Consider the following 21862-nt stretch of genomic DNA (forward strand, 5'->3'; position numbering starts at 1 on the left):
CAGGACTTTGCGAGACGCCAGCTGTAAACAAATCTAAAATACAAATGTACTCAAATCGTTAATGGCTAACAATTGCAAAATGTGTAACCCTTACTCCCAGAGGAGTAATATAAAAAATTTACATTTTTAACTAGAGATTCACCCTTTCATCTGCACCCCAAAACATAACTGAAAATAGAATTTTTTAAATTTTTTTTTTTAGGCGAGGCAACCCTTGATTGACTTCACAGATTGCAAGGACCTTGTCAGCTTACAATCCTTTATTTATTTATTTATTTATTTATTTAATTTTTTTACGCCTACAGCACCTGGTCTTCCTAGGTGGTCTCCCATCCAAACACTAACCAGGCCCGACCCTGCTTAGCTTCCAAGATCAGCCGGGATCAGGCTTGTTCAGGGTGGCATGGCTGTAACTAAAAAATAGAATTTGGGGATGATGTAAACTAGTAAGGAAGATATTTGGAGGCAGGGGCTCTTTTGAGTAAAACTTCCAATCATGGAAGTGGTTGCTGCTACACCCCTAGCTCATTTCTCTCCCCTCAGTCCCCATAGGGTATGGGGCCTGTCACCCATGGTGGGGCCTGTGGAAAGTGATGTCACTTCCTGGGAACCTAGTCTGAGGACCAAAACCATAAGAAAAATAAGTAAATGGGTGCCCAGAAAGTGCTAAGCATGTCCATCTGTATGATAATGGCTGTGCCATTAGCCCTATTTTACACATAATACAGACATTTGGAGGTGATACGAAGAGCTAGAATTCAAACCCAGGCAGTCTGCCTCCGGAGCCAGAATGACTCAGCTTCTTTCCTGTACTGACCTTGACGGTCCTTTTCTCTCTCTGCTCACAGGATTGGCTTTGCCATCGCCAGGCGTCTGGCCCAGGATGGGGCTCATGTGGTGGTGAGCAGCCGAAACCAGCAGAACGTGGACCGGGCTGTGGCAACGCTGCAAGGAGAGGGGCTGAGTGTGACAGGCACTGTGTGCCACGTGGGGAAGGCCCAGGACCGGGAGCAGCTGGTGGCCACAGTGAGTGACAAGGATATGGGCACAGAACCAGGAGATGGCAGAAGGGAGTCAGCCTGAGCATCCTTCTCTGCTTTCTTAGACAACATTGGTGCGATCCGAGCCAGCACTATAAACTAAAACATAACAGTGCATTCTGCATACCCACACCGGTCTGCCAGCACATTTTCATTGTGTGCCCTTCTGTTATGTCTCCAAGAATCATGCCATACCAGTCAGAGAATCAAAAACCACTCTAATGCTTCAACCCTGCATCAGCCCTTGGGGGCACCAAGAAAAACAGCTGGTCTCGGTTCTCCAGTAGTTTCTAATCTAATTGGGCAGATGAGAAGGGTAAATACAATCACAAAATAATGTTCTCACCCGTGAGCTAGTAAGCGATCACTCCCTTGTTCTTCAGCATATAGAGTCAAGTCCCTGGAAACCTGCAGGTGGCAGCCTACCATGTTTCAGCCACCTACTGGGTGCCATTTACTTTGTTGAGAGCCTTACACAGGTTATCTCTAAACCTGACAACAACCCAAGCAAGGCAAGGACTATTCTCCCTGTTTACACTCTGCTCAGAAAGCTGGAGCAACATCCCAAGGTCCCACAGCCAGTAAGAAAAGAGCTGTTAGTCAACCCAGACATGCCAAGCCGCCTACCAGGTATTTTCCCATTAGTATCTAGTCAGGTTTGGGGTACTCACTTGGACTTTAGTCTCAAAGACAATGTCTAAGCAGTCTCAGAGTTGGTGCTTGGCACCAGCCTTCCAGCTGCACAAGAAAATCTGAACATCTGGCAAAAGAGGCTCCCCTTCCCTCAGACTCAGGGCGCACACTTTATTCCCTGGAGTGAAAGGGGGAAGCTACCCAAGAATGGAAAGTATGGGGTTGTGCTAACCAATTGGAAGGTTGGTAGAAATAATTTGGGTAATCTTAGAAGAGGGGGTCAGTTAAGCGATGATGGTAGTATGGTAGACGGTATAAGGTAATTCCATTTTTAAGGAACTGTTTGAGAATATATAAATGTACATTGGAGAGAGCCAAATCTAGGTCCAAGAAAGTCACCTTGCCTGGCACAGGCTGCTGGACAGAGCCTGAGATTGGTTCCTTGATCCCGAGGCTGAAGGGAGCCATCTGGGTTCCTGGGCCAGTTAGTGACTAGCTGTATGAAATGTATGTAGCAACTTAATATCAAAATCCTGCCAGGAAAACCACCTCTGGCCCCCACCAGGTCCATTTAACCTGTCCTGCAGTCCTGGCCTGGCAGTGGAGCTTGAGCTAGACCTTGCAAAGTAGGCGGGATGGACAGATGGAGTAGAATGAGGTTTCAGGTGACTGCAAAATGAGCAAACAGCCAAGGAGGGACTGACGGGGAGAGGAAGCACTGTCGGCCCACAGAGGAGAGCACGGGCTCAGGAGTGCTGGTGTCATGGGATACTGGAGAGGAGAGAGCACAGGCCTCTGCCCCACCCCTCCCCCACCGCGGTCTCCCAAAGGCGTTTAGATGTCCCTGGAGGAAATAAGAGGCCATGTGAGGTTTTGAGGAAGATGAAAGTGGTTATTAAAGAAAGAGAATCTGGCGCTGGTAGGAAAGCTATATTGGAGTAGAGAAGACTGAGCCAAGACGTCAGTGAGGAAGCTATTGCTGTTACTCAGGTCTAGAGCAGTGGTGGTGGGACCAAAATGGACACACCCAGTGGATAGTTAGTGAGCACCAACCAAGATTTTTTTCTGACTCAGTATCAAGAAATGAGAAATAAGAGGGATGAGTCAAAAATGACTCTCAAGGCAATGTCAGGGTGGAGAATGATAGGATACTCGTTAGCAATTTGAGATGTGTTCTGCCTGCTTCAGGGGTCACCTTGCGATGAGGAAAGCTGCTGCCCTGAGGATGATCACTACCCAGTGGCCTCTTGAAGCTTTTCAAAGGTGTAGTGAGCAGAAACTAAATTGGCCGCTTATCTACTCGAATATACTTTTTCTAAAAAATACACCTATCAGAACAGAACAACTCTTAACCACTTTCACGTAGTGATCATACAATTTAGATCAAGACTTAGACTCCAGCTGGGTTGTCAGAATACCTTTCTCATTAATCTTCTACAGTTCTCTGTCTCTGTTCAGTCAAAACGCAGGCTTCTCCCTTCTCTGTGCTGATAGGCCTAGAAGGAGAGGGGGGCAGGATGCACAGCAGAAATAAAAAAGCACCCCAGGTGATTCTGGTGCGATCCACCATCTTCTCTCCACCCCCAAACACACGCGCAGAGCACAGCACACATCACTTTCTAACATATTCTGCACTTTCCTAGTGACAAGTCCATAGGCCAGATTTACACAGAGCCAAGGCAGGGGACTGGGGCTTTGTGCCAGGACATCAAAATTTACAGAGCTCAAGAAAGTATTGATACTGGTTTTAAAAGATCATGTGATTTTAAATTTTGTTAAATTTTCAAGTTGACAGCCCAGGCATTCCTTCAGCAGTGTAGAAACAATTGAGCTTAGCACCTAGTTAGCAAGAATAATTAGTTAAAACAGGAGCTAGCAGATGATACACATTGTTAATAACACTCCTCTGTGCGCCAAATCAGGAAGCACAAAGTTGACTGAGGGCCCATATACTGCTGCTTGCCCCATTCTGGGCAAATGCAAATTCTGATTTCAGGGTGGCATATTGTTGGCAGATTCTGTTTAGCCATTTATCATTACTCCAGCACATGCCGGCCACCACCTACTTACAACAAGGTGAGATGTTACCTTTCTTGGTCTTCCCAGTTTCAATCTGTTTCTGCCTTGAATCTGACATGCGTTTGGGCCAAAAAAAGAAAAAGGTCATGCAGGTCAAAAATGACATTATAAACAAGTACATAACTGCATTAAACCCAGGCTGGGGTCTTGCCCACCAGACCGATTTCAGTTTTGCTACCACTAACTAGCTTTGTGTCCTGAGCAAATCACTTCACCTCTCCCAGAGACCAAAATGAACAGTTTTCCTGTTCTTAGCCGGCCTTATTATGTCATTACTGAGAAATTAACTTCCCTGGACCTCAGTGTCATCACCTTTACCATGAGGTCACGGGGTTAGATGACCTAAAGGCCCCTCCCATGGTAACTTTCTATGAGTCTATTTAAAGTCATTTCTCCATTCAGGTAGGTGTGGACAGGTTGAATTTGAGATAATGTTAACTCATTCAGGGAGAACTGGACAGTAAGCACTTAGGGAAATGGGGCTGGGACTCAGTATGTAAAGAGGAAGAGTCTAGAAATAGATCTTGTTGTGAGAGCAGAAGTCATGAGAATAGAGGAGCACCACAAAGAGAAAGTATAAAAAGCAAAGGGTCAGTGACAGCCTTAGAAGAAGTTGGAGCAGTAAGAAAAGATGACAAAGAAATTAGACAACCTTAAATGTTTAGCAACAGAGCTTAAGGTAGCTTTGGAGAAAAATGTTTCAAGAAACAGAAATGTCATTTTGACATCATTTTGTTCCTAAGAAGGATTCTTTATCAACACTGATAAGTGCACCTCCCCTACTGACCTGCAGCCCAGACTCAGACTTTACTCCTCTCTCTAGGCTGTGAAGCTTCATGGGGGCATTGACATACTGATCTGCAACGCTGGTATCAACCCTTTCTTTGGAAACATAATAGATGCCACCGAGGAGATATGGGACAAGGTGAGAGGGGATTAAAGCAGCAGAACTATGGGCCTCAGAAAACAGTACAAACTCAATCTGCTTTTAGAATGCAATTTGTCAAGTGCCTTGTAAATGTGAGGAATCCTTTGCCACAATGCCTGGCATGCGCCTGGTAAAGGGTGAGTAGGGGGTGGATTCCCCCCTCCCTACCCATCTCTCATTGCTTGTGCTCCCCAGTTTTATCTTTCTCCATTTGCTCCTTGCTAGCCTCCTTCTTTCCTAGTCCCCAACCCCCTCACCGCTTAACCAGGCTCTTCTTCCTGGTTTATTTCCAGCAGACATGGCAGCTAATCTGCCAATAACTAATATACTTACATTCACACACCATTCATCCCCTTTTCAGCTGCCAAAAAAGAGTATTTCTCTGTAGTTGGAAAACTTTAATAGCCGCTAGTTAACTGAAATACCAATTCTGGTGAAATGACCTAAGTTGCCACTTTATAACATACAGCCTTTGGAAAAAAACCTGTGCTCTTTTCTTCTTAAATGCAATGTCAAGAAAATCAGAGATCCAGATGTCTAAATTCAAGTGCAGAATATTGGTTGTTATGTGTGTATCATTATCTTATATGTATAATATATTTCACACACCTACATTTTTTAATTATAAAGCCTTAATTAAAATATTTGTCTTTGTTTACTAAGGCTAATATTCTCATATGATTTAGAAATGCTAAATTTTTTATGAAAGCCCATGGTTTTGCTTTCTATTCCGATGTCATCAATAATGTCTCAACACTTATATTTAAGAATACTAAAATATTATACTTTGTTTATCAGTGTTTCACAGACATAGAGACCAAAGTGCCAAATGCTCTTCAGTGAGTCAGTTCCTGATTGATAGTCTTTAAAGTAGAGAAACATTTTCATAAGAAGTCTGAATAGGAACCATAGGAAAGGAATTTCAAACCAAATAATTTTCCTTTTTAGTTTACGTTTTTAAAAAATATCATATCTAAATGCCAAGGTTGATCCTTAATTGAACTGTGAATTTTAAAAATAAGGACATTGGGGAGACAGTTGGGAAAATTTCATTATGGACAACATATTCGATAAAATCATTAGTATTAATGTTAAATTTCTGGATATGATCATGGATTGTGGTGTATCAGAGAATGTCCATAAGTATTTAAGGTTAGCCCATTATGACATCTGCAGCTTACCTTCAGTGGTTCAGGAAAAACCTGTATAAATACACAGATAGCAAAAATGGAACGAAATGTTAAGAGTTGATGAATCTAGGTAAGGAATATCATTGTATTTCTATGTCAAGTTTTCTGTAAGATTGAAATTTTTCAAAATAATAAGTTTGGGGGTGGTTTGGGGGGGTGGGGGAGAGGACTATCCCAGCAGTGGCCTAGAACAATGTAAACAAAGGGCATGAATTTGTTTTAAATTATGGATGTGGGGTTTCGATTGCAGCCTATGCCCCAGCTACCCCAAAAAGTGCCTCCTCATGATGCCACTTTCTAACAAATGTCCAGGCTGACGATCCATCCTGGAGGGCAAGGGCATCTCACTCCCCACGCTCGGGAGCCGGAGGAGTGCTGGAGGTCAGGCCACATTTTCCTGAGAAGCACAGCCCACGCTGGGGCAGGTCCAGGAGGCCGACCCTATTCCAGGTTCTCCCTAGTTGGAAGAAACACAGGAAATCCAGCTCAAGTCCAAAATAGTCCTGAGAGTTTAGGTCCATTCTGGGCCAAATCATACTTAGCTGGTTAGGAAACGAGATAAATCAGGCTCCATTCTTTCTCGCCCAAACCTAATGTTTTGTTCTCTAGCTGAATAAGCCAGTAAAAAACACTTCTCCTTGGGGCTTGGTTTCTTCACTTGTAAGGTCCCAAGAAATCATCTCTAAGATCTCCGCCAGCCCCAACTAGCAGATCCTAGGCACCCTATTATGACTCCGCATCACCCTGCCTTCTCTAGCTGTCTCCCCTCATACTGTTTCCCCTTCTTTTGGTTTCAGCTTCTGGACACTAATGTGAAGGCCACAGCCCTGATGACAAAAGCAGTGGTGCCAGAGATGGAGAAACGAGGGTACGGAGAATGAGAGGAAGCCTGGGTGCAACGGGCCTCATGCGGGCTGAGGGCATGGGTCTTTTCTGGGAAGAGGGTCATTCTCTTCTTTTTCCAGAGGCGGCTCAGTGGTGATCATATCCTCCATAACAGCCTACATTCCGATACATGTAAGGACCCCTTTCTCTGCTGCTTCCATCCCTTCCACCATCCTGAAGCTTTCCACTCCTCCAGTTACCCTCAGAAGTTTGTGTCCCCTTTTGGAATTACACCACCAAGTCTATTCCCACAAAATAGTTGCCTTGCCTTCACAAACCCTAACCTAGGCGGTGTTTAGTCACCAGATAATTTTCTAACTGGGACCCTCCCTTACAGGAGATGCCTTATTATCTACTGCCCTTTATGTGTTCCAATAAGAACCAAGAATAGAAACGAAGAGACTAACCTATTCTCTCCTTTCCCCAGGGCCTGGGCCCTTATGCTGTTACTAAAACAGCCTTGCTAGGCCTCACCAAGAACCTGGCCATGGACCTGGCCCCAAGGAACATTAGGGTGAACTGCCTGGCACCAGGAATCATCAAGACTGAATTGAGCAGAATGGTGAGGAGGGGGAGTCCTGCATCCCACTGGCACCCCTAAAGGGCAACTTTCTGGATGGAGAAGACCAGGGCCCGGGTCCTGAGCTCCCAGTCACTTCTGTCCCCACTCCCTGGGCTTTTCTACAGTCCCTCTCCATATCAGCCACCCGTCTAGACTAGACCCACTACTTTCTTGAGGTTTGTGGTGGAGACATAGGAATTTAGACTCTACTCACGCCATTTACTATCTCCTTAAATGGGTGGGGACTGGAGAGATGGAGCAAAATACCTCACTAGAACCTGAAAGAATGAAACAGAAAAGGATGGTGGGGAGAGACCGGGGGCTAAGAAGTGGGAGAGGCGTCTCTCCACCCTTCCTCTCAAGTGATGTTAGGGCAGACAGTTTCTCCCCTCTCTGCCTCTCCCTTTCCTCTTCTTTCACATAAAGAGATTCCCTTTTTCCTGCAGCTTTGGGCAGACAAGGCAAATGACGAGAGTCTAAAAGAAAGCTTGCTGATAAAAAGGTAAGGCTGTCACAGGGAGAGTTAGGAGGGATAAAGACAGAAAGGACTGGCCCCTGACATGGCCCACAGCTCGTGTCTCTCGGTCCAACAGACAACACAGCCATGCTCTCCTCTGCCTCAAACATGCACACTTCACAAGTTCATGAAGATGAACTTGATATTCTTTAAAGTAGAGAAACATTTTTCATAAGCAGTCTGAATAGAAACCAAAGGAAAATAATTTGCCATTGTTTGCACTGTATCCCTACAGTGTTGTGCAAGGAGTCTGCTTCCATTGCAAAAACCAGAGAGGCACCCAGTTTTCAACAGAGCACAGCTCTGGGAGAGGCCCTGACTCCTCTCTCCAGCTGGCTATTTGCCTCCACCTCTGGACATCCCTAGCGACCAGGGACCAAAACTAAAACATGTTTTTTCAGTTTCCCTTGAATAAAGAGTCATTTCCAAAGCTCTGGGTGATGATCCTACAGTTCGAATAAAAGGAATGAAAATCTTTACTAAGTCCCAAAACTACTCCTGCCTAAGAAACTAGCCTCTTCCCCAAGGGGTTGGCCGAACTGTTCAGGCACCTTCGTCTGGCTTCCTTTCCTCTAACTTCCCTGCCGCTCTCTAGCTTCAGGCTTCTAAGAACTTGTCATTAGTGTCCCCATCTTGTCCTCCAAGAACGTGTGCAAGCAAGGCCTACTTAAGAAGGGACACCTCCTCAAGTGCTCCGAAAGCCATTCTGATGTCAGGCATGAACTGCAGGCCTAGTTCAACTCACTAATAAGTCAGAGTATTGTCATCCTAGAGCCCCCATGATGGATTTAGCCCTTGCTTTTCAATCTTAGATGCCCATTAGAATCTGCTGAGGTGCTTGTTAAACTACAGACACTCAGGCCCCACTCCCAGAGATTCTTTTTTAATTTGTCCAAGGTAGGATCTGGGCATCTTTTAGGGTGTGTGTGTGTGAGGTAAGCCTTCTCGATAATTACGATGTGCAGCTAGGGTGGAAAACCACGAATCCAGCCCTTCTAGGTTTGAGGTACCCACTCTGCCCCACTTCTAAGGCATTCTATGGTAGTTATGTTAACATGTTCCCTAACTATGCAATCACTGATACAAACACTGAGAATTAGCATATTCTCACAAAATGAACTTGACTCTAAGGGACGAAAATAGATTCCCGAAAAAGTTGTCTGTGAATTGAAGCTGTGCAAATGGAGCCATTTTAAACAAACCATTTACTGTCTAATAGAATCCCTGATGCTTGACTAGTATACACGAATGTGAAACAAATTCTTTGAAGTATGAAATTGCTGCTCACCAGTTTATCTACATAACTTTGGATTTTGGTGTCCTGAGTTCTCTAAAAAACAGTGTCTCTACACTATTTGAATATAATGTGAGTGGTTTTTGCCGAGTACAGTATTTATGCTTATACCAAATTATAACAGCTTATCATCATGATAACCCTTTTTGATGGAGAGGAAACTTATACACTGATCCTGAAAAATCACCTGATACTTTTTGATTAAGTGAATTTCATTCCCTGTGCGCCAGGTCAGGAGGCCCGGCCGGACTGATTTTTACTCCCTTGTTTTACCTATTCTCCAGGTTAGGCAAGCCGGAGGATTGTGCAGGCGTTGTCTCTTTCCTGTGCTCTGAAGATGCCAGCTACATCACTGCAGAGACAGTGACAGCGAGTGGAGGGCTCCTAGCTTGCCTCCAAGTACCTGGATGGTGCCTGCCAGGGCAGAGATTGGCCTCCAATTCTTTGTCTGTTTCAAGCATTCATTAACTGGCCTTTCCCACCTCTGTCTAGCATACTGCTCACCTTATACACCACCCCCAAAATCAATTCTGCCCTGTAAAAAAGATCCAGCCTTCTCTAAGGTCAAGGTGTCATCTTATGAGGATTCCCATTGTTCCTGTAGCCTTGGGTAAAGAATTCCCCTGAGGACACAGGACAGGTGCGCTGAGAAGGCCGAGTCTACCCTGGCAAAGGCCAAACAAAAAAAAAAAAAAAAAATTTTTTTTCTGGGTATCTGGGGAATTTAAGAGAGATGAGAGAGAAGAAATGGAGCTAAAAGGGAGGGAGGGGGATGCGGGTGTTGGAAATTAACAATTTTCAAATAAGGTGCAAATAAAATGCAAATGATCGTATTGCTTTGAAACAACGTGTTCATTTTTTAGTGTGGGGTGCATAGGTGTGGTAGCCGAGCAGAGCGCATAAGTCTGTGCGGACTAGATCGCTGGATCCCCCTAACCCTCCTCCCAGTCTTCAGGACCTAAGCGCGATGATCTGGGTTGGAGGTGTCTGTAGAGCTGCCAGCTGGGAAGAGATGTCAGGGAACTCCCAGGTGCTACATCCGCGGGGATGGTGCCAAGGACACCCCAGGGATCCCCAAGTCTAGGAGAGCAAGAAAGCTAGGACGGACTCCCCTAGATTTGGCCAAGTCCTCTTCTGGCATCGCTCTGGGCCCCGAGTGCCCTCGCGGAGCAGCGAGGACGAGCTGGACCCGCCCGAACAGACGGGGAAAAAGGGAGGGGCCTTGTAAGGATGGCCCAAGGTACCCAAGCCCACAAACAAAAGAAATGCGTTCTGCTCATGGTGCCCGAGGAGCGTGTGGCACGCAAAGCACAGTGAGGACCTGGGCCCGCAGAGCTGAGGGAAGACTTCAAACTGGTGGTTAATCTATGAAGGTGAGATCCCCCAGGAATCCCAGCTCCGAGAAGCCGGTGCCAGGTGTTTATGACTTCTCTCTTGGGAGCACCCCAGTTCATTCTGTCGCTCTTATGAAAACAGAAATGGCCTGGCACACCTGCCACTGAAACCCAGGACCCTGCTGTCCACACCATCTTTGCTGAGGCTGCTGAATCTTCAGACCACATCCTCAGTGATTTAGACTCCTGTCCCGAGGTTGGGTTTACGAAGGGAGGCAGAATTCACAAGGAGGTAGATTTTCAGCCGGAAGTCTGAACCACCAATTTGGGTACTGGGAGGAAGAAAGAGGAAACACAGAGGTCTCTGCCTCAGTAAAAGCCAGGACAGGATACACCTCCTGAAAAGGCTGGCAGATGAGTGAGTGGACTCTCACCCGATCATAACTCCAACCCACAGCCAGCACTGCCACCCATCCCCACAGCCAAGGTGCCCTCCACTCCTAGAAGGTGACTGCTGCCTGTTGGTACCTGGCAGGGGGAGGGGTGGAAGAAGGGGAGTGTAGGTTGTGAGGGCGGGCGAAGGAGGTAGAGGCAGTACATAGCAAGGCAACGTTCTTGCCCTGAGACTAGCTCCAGGACATTTGGCAATAATAGAGAATTATTATCTAACATAAATCCAAACATTTGAAAGTACAAGATGTTAAGAACATGATTCATGCCGTCAACTCCAAACATCCTTGCAGCACCCTCCACGTAAGAGAATGAGCAGTAGAAGACTGACAAAGATCCCTTAGTTCTATCTGTTTATAAGCTGTGACACGGGAACAGAGACTCTCTTATTTCCTCTAAAACTAAGTCTCTGTGTCCTCCTCCAGCACGCTCTGCTAGTACACCAGCACCTCTTTTCTCCCCTTCCCTTTTCCTTCCTCGCATAGACTTCTAAACTAGCAGTATGTCAACCGGGTGTGTTTTGTAGACCCAAAGAATTGTTTTAAACTTTGAATTAGTTGTCGACGTTTGATAAATCATGTAAGTCCATGTAAACATCTAAATTTCCAGCTCATTTTATTATTTGGATTAACTGTCTGAACTCTCTAAAAAATTAGAATGTGAAATCTCTGTCCTGGAATCCCTCTGGGGACACGCTTGTCTCGCCGAGACACAAAAGCTGTCTTGTCTTTTTCTACTTACAGTCAGCATCATAGACTGTTGGGATGGGACAAGACTTAAGATATTTGTCATCACTCTTCACTTCATTCTACAGAGGAGCAAACGAATGGATAGGAGATCATAGAACGTAGTCAAGGTTATAGATGAGTTAGCAAAACCAGGAGAGAGGTAAGTAAACCTTTCTCATTTCTCCCTTAGTTATATTGTCTTGACATCTGCTGTGCCCGCTCCTGTTAAATTTGGGTATCTATAGTCTACTGGTGTATGTTCCACTATTAGGTAAGAGAGGAGAGCAATTATTCTTTAATATACCCAGATATTCCTACCTTCTCTAGCTACCAGGGATCACGCTTCCCGTAGAATGAGTCTCACTGAATCCTCACCCTGCCGACTTGTAGAAAATCCCATCTTTTACCAAGATTCCTTTCCTCAATATTGCCGATCATCTCCGAGGAATGTCGAAAGGTCCCACGAATCCATCCATCCAGATTTTCCCTTCCCCTTGCCTGGTCCCCTTGCCTGCCTTTCAACTCTACCACAGGTGAGTCGTTTCATTTCATCACTAGCTTGTCCACTCAGATAATTCTCCCCTCAAACAGCTTTCTTTCAAGTCTGGACATAGAGATACACTTCCAGATTTCTGCTGTGTCACATTTCACAAAACTTTGCTTTGGCCTTATAAAATAACAGGATCAAGTTTCACTGCAGGAAAGAAATTGTGTAACTGTAATTGATTGCATCTGCTCTCCGCCTAGGTTCCGCAGGTTATGACCATCCACAGGAAATTGCCCATTAACTAATGCCCGTGTTTGCCATCCCTCCACCCCCGCACTTGCAGCAAAGCTGCAGGGCCCAAACATGGGCCTTTGACTATTTCTCTATTTAGGAAGTCGGGCTCTTCTGAGCCAAAAGAGGAAAATCTAAGTTTAAGACCAGCTTGCTATCAATTTACAGAGATGATGAATCTCTCCACAATAAAGAAAAGCTGTTGCTTTTTTTTTTTTTTTTGCATAGCAGTCTGTTTCTTTTCTGTCTTGTATCTCTCTACTCCAGAATAGTATTTTGGCTTGGCTTTGCGTAACCAAAAGGCCTAGTGAAATGTTTTCACAATGTCAAAAAAGCAAGACCTCTGCTCCCCAAGGATAAATTCGAACCTTCACCTTTAACAAAACAGAAAAATTGCTGGAGTTTTAAAATGTTTTCCTTCCTACTTTTAGCCACCCAGTTTTTAAAAAATTACATGTATATAAAATAGACTTAACTTCAATTAGAAGAACCAAGAAAAACATTTTATAGAGTTTCCTGGGAGGTAAAAGTTTATGTTTTTAATATGTCCAGGTTGATATGGTTCGTGGGGAGTGAATGAATAGTGAGGTTAAGTGTGGTGATAGAATAAAGAAAAATCTCTGAGATTGAAAGGAAAGAGGCCCACACGGGGAAGAGCAGACCACCAAATTTTAAAGCTCATCAAATACATTGCCCTACTCTTTACTAAATCATTTAGGAAACTACAGCCCTGAGAAGTAGGTGATTTAGCCAAAAGGAGACATCTAATTAGTGGCGGGGACAAGTGAATAAATCAGACCTCTTGACTCACTTTGCATTTTTCTTTCCACCACATCGGGCTGCCTTCAGCAGACGACAGGTAGATAAGGGAATGACAGAGAGGCTTCTGAAACAGAAGTTCAAGCGCCTCCCTAAAAAGATAGTGATGTCTGTTTCACCTTATAACTACGAACCCTCTGGGGGAACACCTTAGGGTGTTAATGGTCAGGGCGAGGGATATCTGGAGCTGGGAGACAGGACACCTGCATGTCTACACATTGACCGAATGTCAGCAAGTTGTGAGTCGTCGATTCCCTAATGAGAAATTTATTTCTATTCGACACGTGGTAAATGTTTTATTGTATGAGATTCTGACACTCTACAAAAATGCTTTTTTAAAAGTTATCAGATGTGAGAGGAAGAGAGGAGAGTGGGGGTTACTATTTAATGGGCACAGAGTTTCAGTGGGGAGATGAAAAAGTTTCAGAGATGGATGGTGGTGATAGTTGTACAAAAATATGAGTGTATTTAACGAGACAGAACTCTGCACTTAAAAATGTTTACAATAATAAACTTCATGTTCTGTGTATTTTACCACAATAAAAACTTTTTTTTTTTTTTTTAGGAAAGAAGTTACCAGCATTTGGGAGGATGTGATCCCCAGATGCCACGGCAGAAGTGACTTGCCAAGGCAGTTCCTACTTCAGCCACAATCAGGCGGCTGAGGGGTCAGGAGTGCCATCACGGACATTGGCTCCAGAAGAAGATGCCAGGGCCACAGTCCATGCCTAGCTGCTACCCTTATGAAGCTGGGGACTGGATATTCATGTCCTTTTAAGAACCAATAATGATAAGTATCACATTACCATGGTATGTAGGTTCCATTGGATACATTTAAAAGAGTGATATAATTTTATTTCAAAATATGGATATTTTAAGTATGCTAGAAATTACTTCCTTTATAGTGATTTAAATTTAAACATTAATATAAGAATTGTGAGGGCTGAACTAGCTTTTCAGAATCTTTCCAGGGGTTCATGAGCAAAAAACGTGAGACCAGAGGTGGTTCCACAGAGTAGTGGTTAGCACGTCTGCTTTACACACAGGAGGTCCTGGGTTCGAGCCCCAGTGGAGCCACAGTCCATACCCCGGGTGCGCCTGCCCCCCCCCCCACCCAGTGCACCAGGACCCGAGTGCGCCAGGACCCGGATGTGCTAGGCCCCCTGGTTCTGGCAGGCCCCAGGCTCGCAATGCGAGCACGTGGGAGGAGACGCCTGGCCTTCAGAGATTCAGTTCTTAAGGGGAAACGGCAACATCTCTAGGTTAGCGGTGGAAGTGGGGGGACGGGTGGGAATTAAAAAAAAGTGTGAGACCACTGCTTGCTCTGGCACTGTGATTATTTTTGCACGTATGACAGTTGTGTAGGCAAGAGAACACTGTACTTTACGCCAACCGGCTGCGAGTCCCATCACTCACAAGGCTGGCTCTCCCACCCACGTCATTCAGGTCTCCACTCCGAAGTCACTTCCTCCAAAGCCTTCTCTGATCCTCTTGTAAAGCGGTATGCCATTGTCCTTCCACCCTAAATTTGCCTGACTTTTCAGCCCAGCACCTATCTACTACAAAATGACGTGTATTTCTTTGTTCGCTGTCTGCCTCCCCGCTTAGAAAGCGAGCTCCCTAAGGGCAGGACCTGGGTCTCCCTTGTTCACTGTGGCACCTCCTGAGTCTAGGACTGTGCCTGGCACAGAGAGGTAGATTAGTACATCTGCAACATTCCAGCCCCAGGAGTTGCCTAAGCCTTATAGCTTGGTTCTGCAGGAGATGACGTTGCAGCCGAGCAGACACCAGGCGAGATGTGGCGGGCAGAAGCAAGGAGCGTCAGGGCTGCAAATAACATGCAACCGTTCATCCAGGCTTCGAGTGCAGAGACAGAAGCAGCGCGGCTGCAGCCTCCAGCAACTTCTGCTTTCCTAGCTCTTAAAAAGTCTTTGTAGACCAAATACAGTTTGGAAACTATGAGATCGAGACTGTTTTAAGAACTTTAAGCATGAACAGTATGGCTAGGCATTTTAAAGAAAGCGAACCATTTTTAGTCTCTTAGAAACCACTGCTGCAAGCCAACTGTGTTGCAATCTCAGAGCCAGGAGATGGGTGTCAGGGCGAAATCTCGAAGGACGAGGTATCGCGTTCTGACAGAGGTCGGGAGTGAGGAAACAGCAGCAGGTACAGAAAGAGGTCCCTGAACTGATGTAGCAGAGAGGATTCATTGCAGGGTAAGTGGGGACTTCCATATTGGATCTGTCATAACCTCTGAAAGAGGCCTCCTCTAGCTAAGTCCTTCAAAAGGGAGACCAGACAGAGGTCAGCATGTTTAAGCCAGTGACCCAGGTGTGGAGGAGCCTCCTGCCCCTTGAAGTCTCACTCTCGCAGAGGAGCACCAGCAGCAGAGCCACCACAGGGCGGGGACACTCGTCAATCAGATCACTGTGATCACAGGGTCCACAAATGGGTAAGCGCTCTAAGTTAGGGGTCCACAGGGTGACAAGTGATCTCGGGGCTGTTTGCCCCATGGCCTGACTCACCCCATTACTCCTTATCCTCTGACCATAATAGAAAGACGGAGGGGCTATCGGATCCGGGCTATGGAGAGAATCCAAACACAGGGGATGGGAACAGGGACTCTGAGACAGGAAAACAGTCCGAAGAAAGGGGCTTAGCCCAAAGCTCAATTGTCAAATCCTCTCTCCATCTCAGACCCTAGGATCAGCCTTACGATGTCCAGGCGTCTGGCCCAAGACGGGGCCCATGTGGCAGTCAGCAGCCGGAAGCAGCAGACTGTGGACTAGGCTGTGGCAACGCTGCAGGGGGAGGGGCTGAGCGTGACAGGTACCGTGTGCCACATTGGGGAAGGCCGAGGACCTGGAGCAGCTGGTGGCCAAGATAAGGGATGGAGGAGGGGGCTGTGTGTGCAGAAGAAGGAGCAGGGGTTATTTTAAAGACATAACCTGGTCAAATGCACAAGCGCAGGAATTAAAAGCTGACCATGTCCTTGGCATTGGTTACTGAAGAGGCCCACCATACACCCAAACGAGTTCACAGATCTAGGCAAAGAGAGATGTTTCAGGTCTGATGATGGTGCTCTGCCCTCACTTGCTGTGGTCCCCTCCTGGATTTGACCAGGCATAACCCCGGGGGCAGTAAACAGGAATCACCTCCCACTGCAGCAGAAAACTTACTTTGCTCCTTGACCCTGGCCCTCACTGTCCCCTTCTCCCCAAGGGCCCTGGAACACTGCGGGGGTGTCGACTTCCTGGTGTGCATGGTAGCGGTCAACCCCTTGGTAGGAAGTACCTTGGGGAGCAGTGAGCAAGTCTGGGACAAGATCAAGTCTGGGTAAGCTGGGTGGGGCAGGCCGGACGTCATCTGCACCCTCTGTGTGACCCTCTCTCCATTTTGGCTCACACAAATCCACCTCCCCTCACAGACTCACAAGCATAGATCAAGGCCAGGTGCCTGGACTCTGATCCTCAATTCTCCATCTGTGAGATGGAAGTAAGAGTGTCTACACTGCAGTTCTGGTCCCCACTGTCCATGAGCTCCCAGTTTGCAGGGAGAGTCCAACAGAGAACCAAATAATCACAATAAATGTGGAGCACAAAAAAAGGAATGACTCCCTTTCTTGTCCAAGAATGCTCCATGCCCAAAGCTAGAACCCTGAAATCTAGCTGTATTAGTTTCCTAGGGCTGCCGCAGCAAAGTGCCACGAACCGGATGGCTTAAACCGTGGAAATATATTCTCTCACTGTCCTGGAGATCAAGATGTCAGCAGAGTTGGTTCCTTCTGAGGACTACGAGAGAATCTGTTCTGTGTCTTTCCCTAGCTACTGGTGGTTTGCTGGCAATCTTTGGTGTTACTTGGCTTATAGAAACATCATTCCGATCTCCGCCTTCATCTTCACATGGCGTTCTCCGTGTGTGTGTGTGTGTGTGTGTGTGTCTGTGTGTGTGTGTCTGTGTGTGTGTGTGTGTGTGTGTCTCCATACTTTCCCTTTTTCGGAACACCATTCAGTTTATGACTGCAACTTAACTCATCTGCAATGATCCCATTTCTAATTAAGGTCACATTCTGAGGTACTAGGGGTGAGGGCTTTAACATAGAAATTTTGGGCTTACACAATTCAGCTCATAACACCAGCCATCTCCAGACTCAGCTAGCCAGTGCCTCTTCAGACCCAGGTGGATCATTCTTTCCTACTGGAGACACGGGGAGACTTCTTGCACACTCTGGGGTCTTCCGCCTGCAGAGTCAGACTGATCCCTGTATTTCTGCAGCTTCAGAATGACTCCCCACCATACGTATGTCAAAGAAAGCCAGAACTCTCCCCACTTCCCATTGTCAGAAGCCATCATGTCCATGTTCTAATGTGATATCTTTGTAATACAGTGAGAACATGCATTCGACTGAATGTCTCCCTTCCCCCACCCTCATTTGCTCTTATATCAGATCCTGAATGTCAATATGAAGTCCCCAGCCCTGCTGCTGAGCCAGCTGCTGCCCCACATGGAGAACAGGGGGCTCGGGGAGGGAAGGGGATAAGGAAGAACACATCTGGTGTCAAATATGGAGCAGAAGAGCTAGAGTGAGAGGGGCCAGATGTTGAGTTAGACCTTCCCACTGGGCAGCAGGCTCAGCTGAGCCAGTAATACAAGAGAAGGAGGAGTCTGACTTTCAGACTCTGGGTCAGCTAAACAAACAAAAGAATTCTACCCATTAGCTTCATTCTCTCATATCTAGAGTCCCAGGAAACCTGGGAAGGACTCTACTGGAAGCAGAACAGGGATCTATAGACAGAAAGGCCCAGAGTCCTCACAGCTGTCCTGGAATCAGAGAAATGCAAGTGGTCTCTCTAGAAAAGTAAAAGTTTGACTTCATATTTCTAGGTCACTGAAGAGAAAAAAATTCTGTCTTCTCACATTTTCCCCCAATTTCTAGAGTACCCGGAAATCAGGCAGGGGCTCTAACGGAAGAGAGAAGTAGGATCCTCATGACATGAAGGCCCAGAGTTTCCACAACTGTCTTGGAGTTGGGGGAACTAGAAGTGGCCCCTCTTGGACTACAGCAAGTCAGGTCACAAAATTTTAGGCCGATGACTCTGAAGTACTCCGCAGCCTGCCCATAACAAAAGCAGTGGAGTTTCCCAGTCAGTCCCACTCAACTCTTATCTCTTAAACTTCTTAACTTTTGGACCAGCCATGTCCTCCATCATCTCCCCCATAGTTCCTGCTTTGTGTGTGCTGCACAGAGCAAGCCGTAGAACCATGGTGAGCGAAGGGAAGAGGTTAGAGAGAAGGCTGGACAAGCACGATTTTACTAAATTATGAACAGCCTTGAATATTGTGGTAAGGAATTTTGTTCTTATTCAAGAAGCAAGGGTGAAAATCGTATGATGGCTTGCTATAATTATTTTAGGTATACTTTACCTTCTTTCTAAATTAAAAGAGAGCACGAAGAGAAGACACCTGAGGGACAAAAGAAGTATCTCGATTCATAGGCCTAGGCAGAAGAGACACCAAGGGAAAGGTGATAGGTACGTAGAGCAGAAAAAGAGAGTGTGGCTTTCTCAAGAGGACCAAACAGGTTCCAGAAAGGAAATTTTAGTCTACAGTATTTGATGTGACAGGAAACTGGAGAGTAGTCAAGGTAAAGGTCTGAATAAGAGTCATTAGACTTGATAAATGATAAAGCATTGAAGATCCTTGAGGAAAATTTTTCCAGAGGATTTTGGGCAGGGTTGTGGGAGAACATGGAACTTCTGGGATCCACACTCCAGTGGATCCTCTGGGAAATAATTTTAATATTACTCCTAAGTATGCCTCATGTAGAACACCCTCAAAGCCAGAAAAGAGAACAATAGTCTAGAATAAGGAAAAATGTTGGCTGTATCTCATAAAAGTTGTCCATACTAGTACTCCTTAGTGAATATTGAGCATCCAAGTGTGGCATGAAAACATAAAGTTGGTCCTGGCCCTCAAGATGCTCCAGGACCAAGGAGACGGGCTGGAGGGAGGTAGAAGAAGACTCTAATCTGGACTTAAACTCCTTTTGTTCACTTTCATGGTCCGCAGTCTCCACTTCTGTCCATGTTCCACCTATGTGTATTTGCCCCATTCATATGTGGTTCCATCTGTACTTATCCCAGAAAGAAACTGCCCAGTCCACCATACTTTCAAATATGCCAGAAAGAATACTCTGCCCTAGACTATAGCCATCAGCAGCAGATGGGAGGGCATGGGAGCAACAGCACATAGAACCAAACCCCACACCAAGGAGAGGTGAACAGGACACTGTCAAGACTCAAGACTTTACGTTTATTGGTAAAACTCTTTATTGCTAGTAATAGTAATATCCCAGCACAGACGAGGAGCAGGCAGATCAGATTTGTTGATAATTCAGGAAGCCACTGAAAGGTTTATGACTCAGCACATGTCAGAGCTCAGCCTGGCCAGGCTCAGGCTAGGTCAAGCCTCAGAGACCTGCCCTCCCTCCACAGTGACAAGGATCAGTAAGGACCTTCTGTATTGGTCAGTCCAGGGGAGCAAGCCCAGGCCAACACAGACAGGGACAAACTGAATGAAAATGGATGCTGAGGACTGAGATAATTAACCCTAGGTTTGCTCAAACACAAGGAGTCATAACCAGACCTGTGTGCGAAGCTGGGGAGGGGAAAGTCACTATCTTTAAGCCAGATCTCCATGCTTCTGAACTCCCTGTGCCACAGCAGAATTCCAGAATTTCAGGAAATATTTCTGGGTGCAGGCAGAACTGCTGGTCTCTACTTGCCTTTTGCTTAGCCTGATCCCTAAATCTGGCTTTTCTTCAATCTGATTGGGAGACAGCTAAGCCAAACATACTTAGCTTTCTATATTAATTCAAATATTATGAAACAAGTACGGGGTGGCCATGTTATCACACAGTGACCTAGGTCTCAAATACTTATGTGCCATTGGTAAACAGGTGCCATTATGGTTTAAAAAATCAAGAAAGCTGGTACACTGTGATGGGGAGAAAGGTAGATCTGCAAGGACACCCGAAAACACTAAGTAGTTGCAATAACCATGGGGATTAAAGACTGTGTGAATATAACAGACTGATTCGGTGCTCACCAATTCCATTTCCTTGCCTGCAGACTTAGGAAGCCTCCCTGACAATTAAGTTGAAGCTATATAATAATTTCTGCCTGTGCCTGCCCCCTAAAATTTCCTACAAGAACTTTGACTCACTCTCTCTCCCGTTTGCATGAAGGATTCTGAAATGATGGAGCTGCAAGATACAAGCAGCCAGAGTCTCTGACTTAACTACTTGAAGAAAAGCTGCCCGCAAGTGCCACAGAACCTGCATTGAACTGTGACACCAGCAATAAATTCTTATTGGTTTAAGTCACCGAGATTTGGGGATTGTTTATTAGCCGGTACAGCTTAGCCTGTCCTATTACCATGAGCAAGTGTGGAGCTGGGAGGGTCAGGCAGCCACTTTCCCCACCACTGGTAGTGACCTCAAGCATAAATAGACTCCTTGAAACCCAGGAAAAAAGGAAGGAATTGGACTTCTTAGGCAGGTGTTAGTCAGGGGACAGGAGCCTCTTCGTGGTCCATAGCCTCTCTGGCGATTGTCACTGGGATGGCTATGGCTTCTCTTTCGGGCAAAATCCTTCCTACTCATAGGGCTATGGCCTCCCCAGTTGACCTCACAGGTAGATGGTGGCACCACCTGCCACCAGCTTCAGAGGAATAACATCTTTAGGGGGGAAGCAAATGCAGAGACTCGGGTGTCAGAATATTACAATGCACAGGTATCCACCAGGGCATGGTAGCTAGGAGACTATTTCTAGAGGTCATCCAGGATATGAATTAGGTAGATTTCTTTATTCCTCCTGTTTAAAACTTTTCCTTCCCCACCTCTGGACACCTGCCAGGTTGTTTCACTGTGGTAGTACTGTTTACCAATTGCATTTACACTTTCTGAGACTAAGGCAGTGTGGCCGCTTGATAAACTTCTGTTGAATTAATAGAGATGACTGAGTCAGCTTGGATTAGAGTCACACCCTTGGCATCTCCAAATCAGATTTGAAGAGAAGCCAGTGGCCATACTAATCCCAAGGCAGAAAGAGAACAGCCCAGTCCCACAGTAGGACCAGGGGTACCACGGTCAACTGCAGAGTCATAAAGTTCTGACTTAGAAGGAAGAACTCTTCCCTTCCCCCAGCCCCTTACACTGTCCAGCTCTGTTTCCTGTGTCTGAACCAAAATGCTGGTGATGCGAAATCATTACATTTCCCCCAGTGGCCCTGAGGAATTGGCACTTTTGGAAAGACAGGACATTCCCAGAGAAACGAAGAGATACAAAACCTGAGGGCACTGACCAAACCTCGTAATTTTATAGAGAATCCAACCTTGGTTAACAGAAATGTGACAGGATTTAACAATGGAGCAACTCATTTCTTTGTGAATTACTTGTATAACAGTAAACAGATATTAAACTGAGTGAGGGTCTCAGTTCAGACTCTGCAGGCAGATGGAGTCATATCAGTCCTCCCCTGACACACCCATTGGAATATGATATATGGTTCTTAGATGCTACCAGGATTCCAAACCAACCCAAACATAGCTCTCTTTGCTCTCCTA

The 21862-nt window shown here is 45.9% G+C and overlaps 1 protein-coding gene and 2 pseudogenes across 1 annotated transcript; 2 read left to right on the forward strand and 1 right to left on the reverse strand.

Annotated features, from left to right (window-relative positions):
• Window positions 1-296: 296 nt before the first annotated feature.
• LOC111735593 lies at window positions 297-415 on the reverse strand (annotated as a pseudogene).
• A 431-nt stretch (window positions 416-846) lies between these two features.
• On the forward strand, window positions 847-9831 carry LOC105311427 (dehydrogenase/reductase SDR family member 4-like; the record flags this gene model as incomplete). The annotated part of the gene is made up of 7 exons (XM_011387416.2): window positions 847-1026; window positions 4576-4677; window positions 6668-6738; window positions 6836-6887; window positions 7183-7317; window positions 7764-7819; window positions 9413-9831. Coding segments are annotated over 7 exons (780 nt in total), but the record flags the coding sequence as incomplete, so codon positions are not given.
• Window positions 9832-15547: 5716 nt separating this feature from the next.
• On the forward strand, window positions 15548-17777 carry LOC105311428 (annotated as a pseudogene).
• Window positions 17778-21862: the final 4085 nt, after the last annotated feature.

The sequence above is a fragment of the Pteropus vampyrus genome, unplaced genomic scaffold (assembly GCF_000151845.1).
Source record: "Pteropus vampyrus isolate Shadow unplaced genomic scaffold, Pvam_2.0 Scaffold1000003917, whole genome shotgun sequence".
In the NCBI taxonomy this organism is placed as follows: Eukaryota; Metazoa; Chordata; class Mammalia; order Chiroptera; family Pteropodidae; genus Pteropus; species Pteropus vampyrus.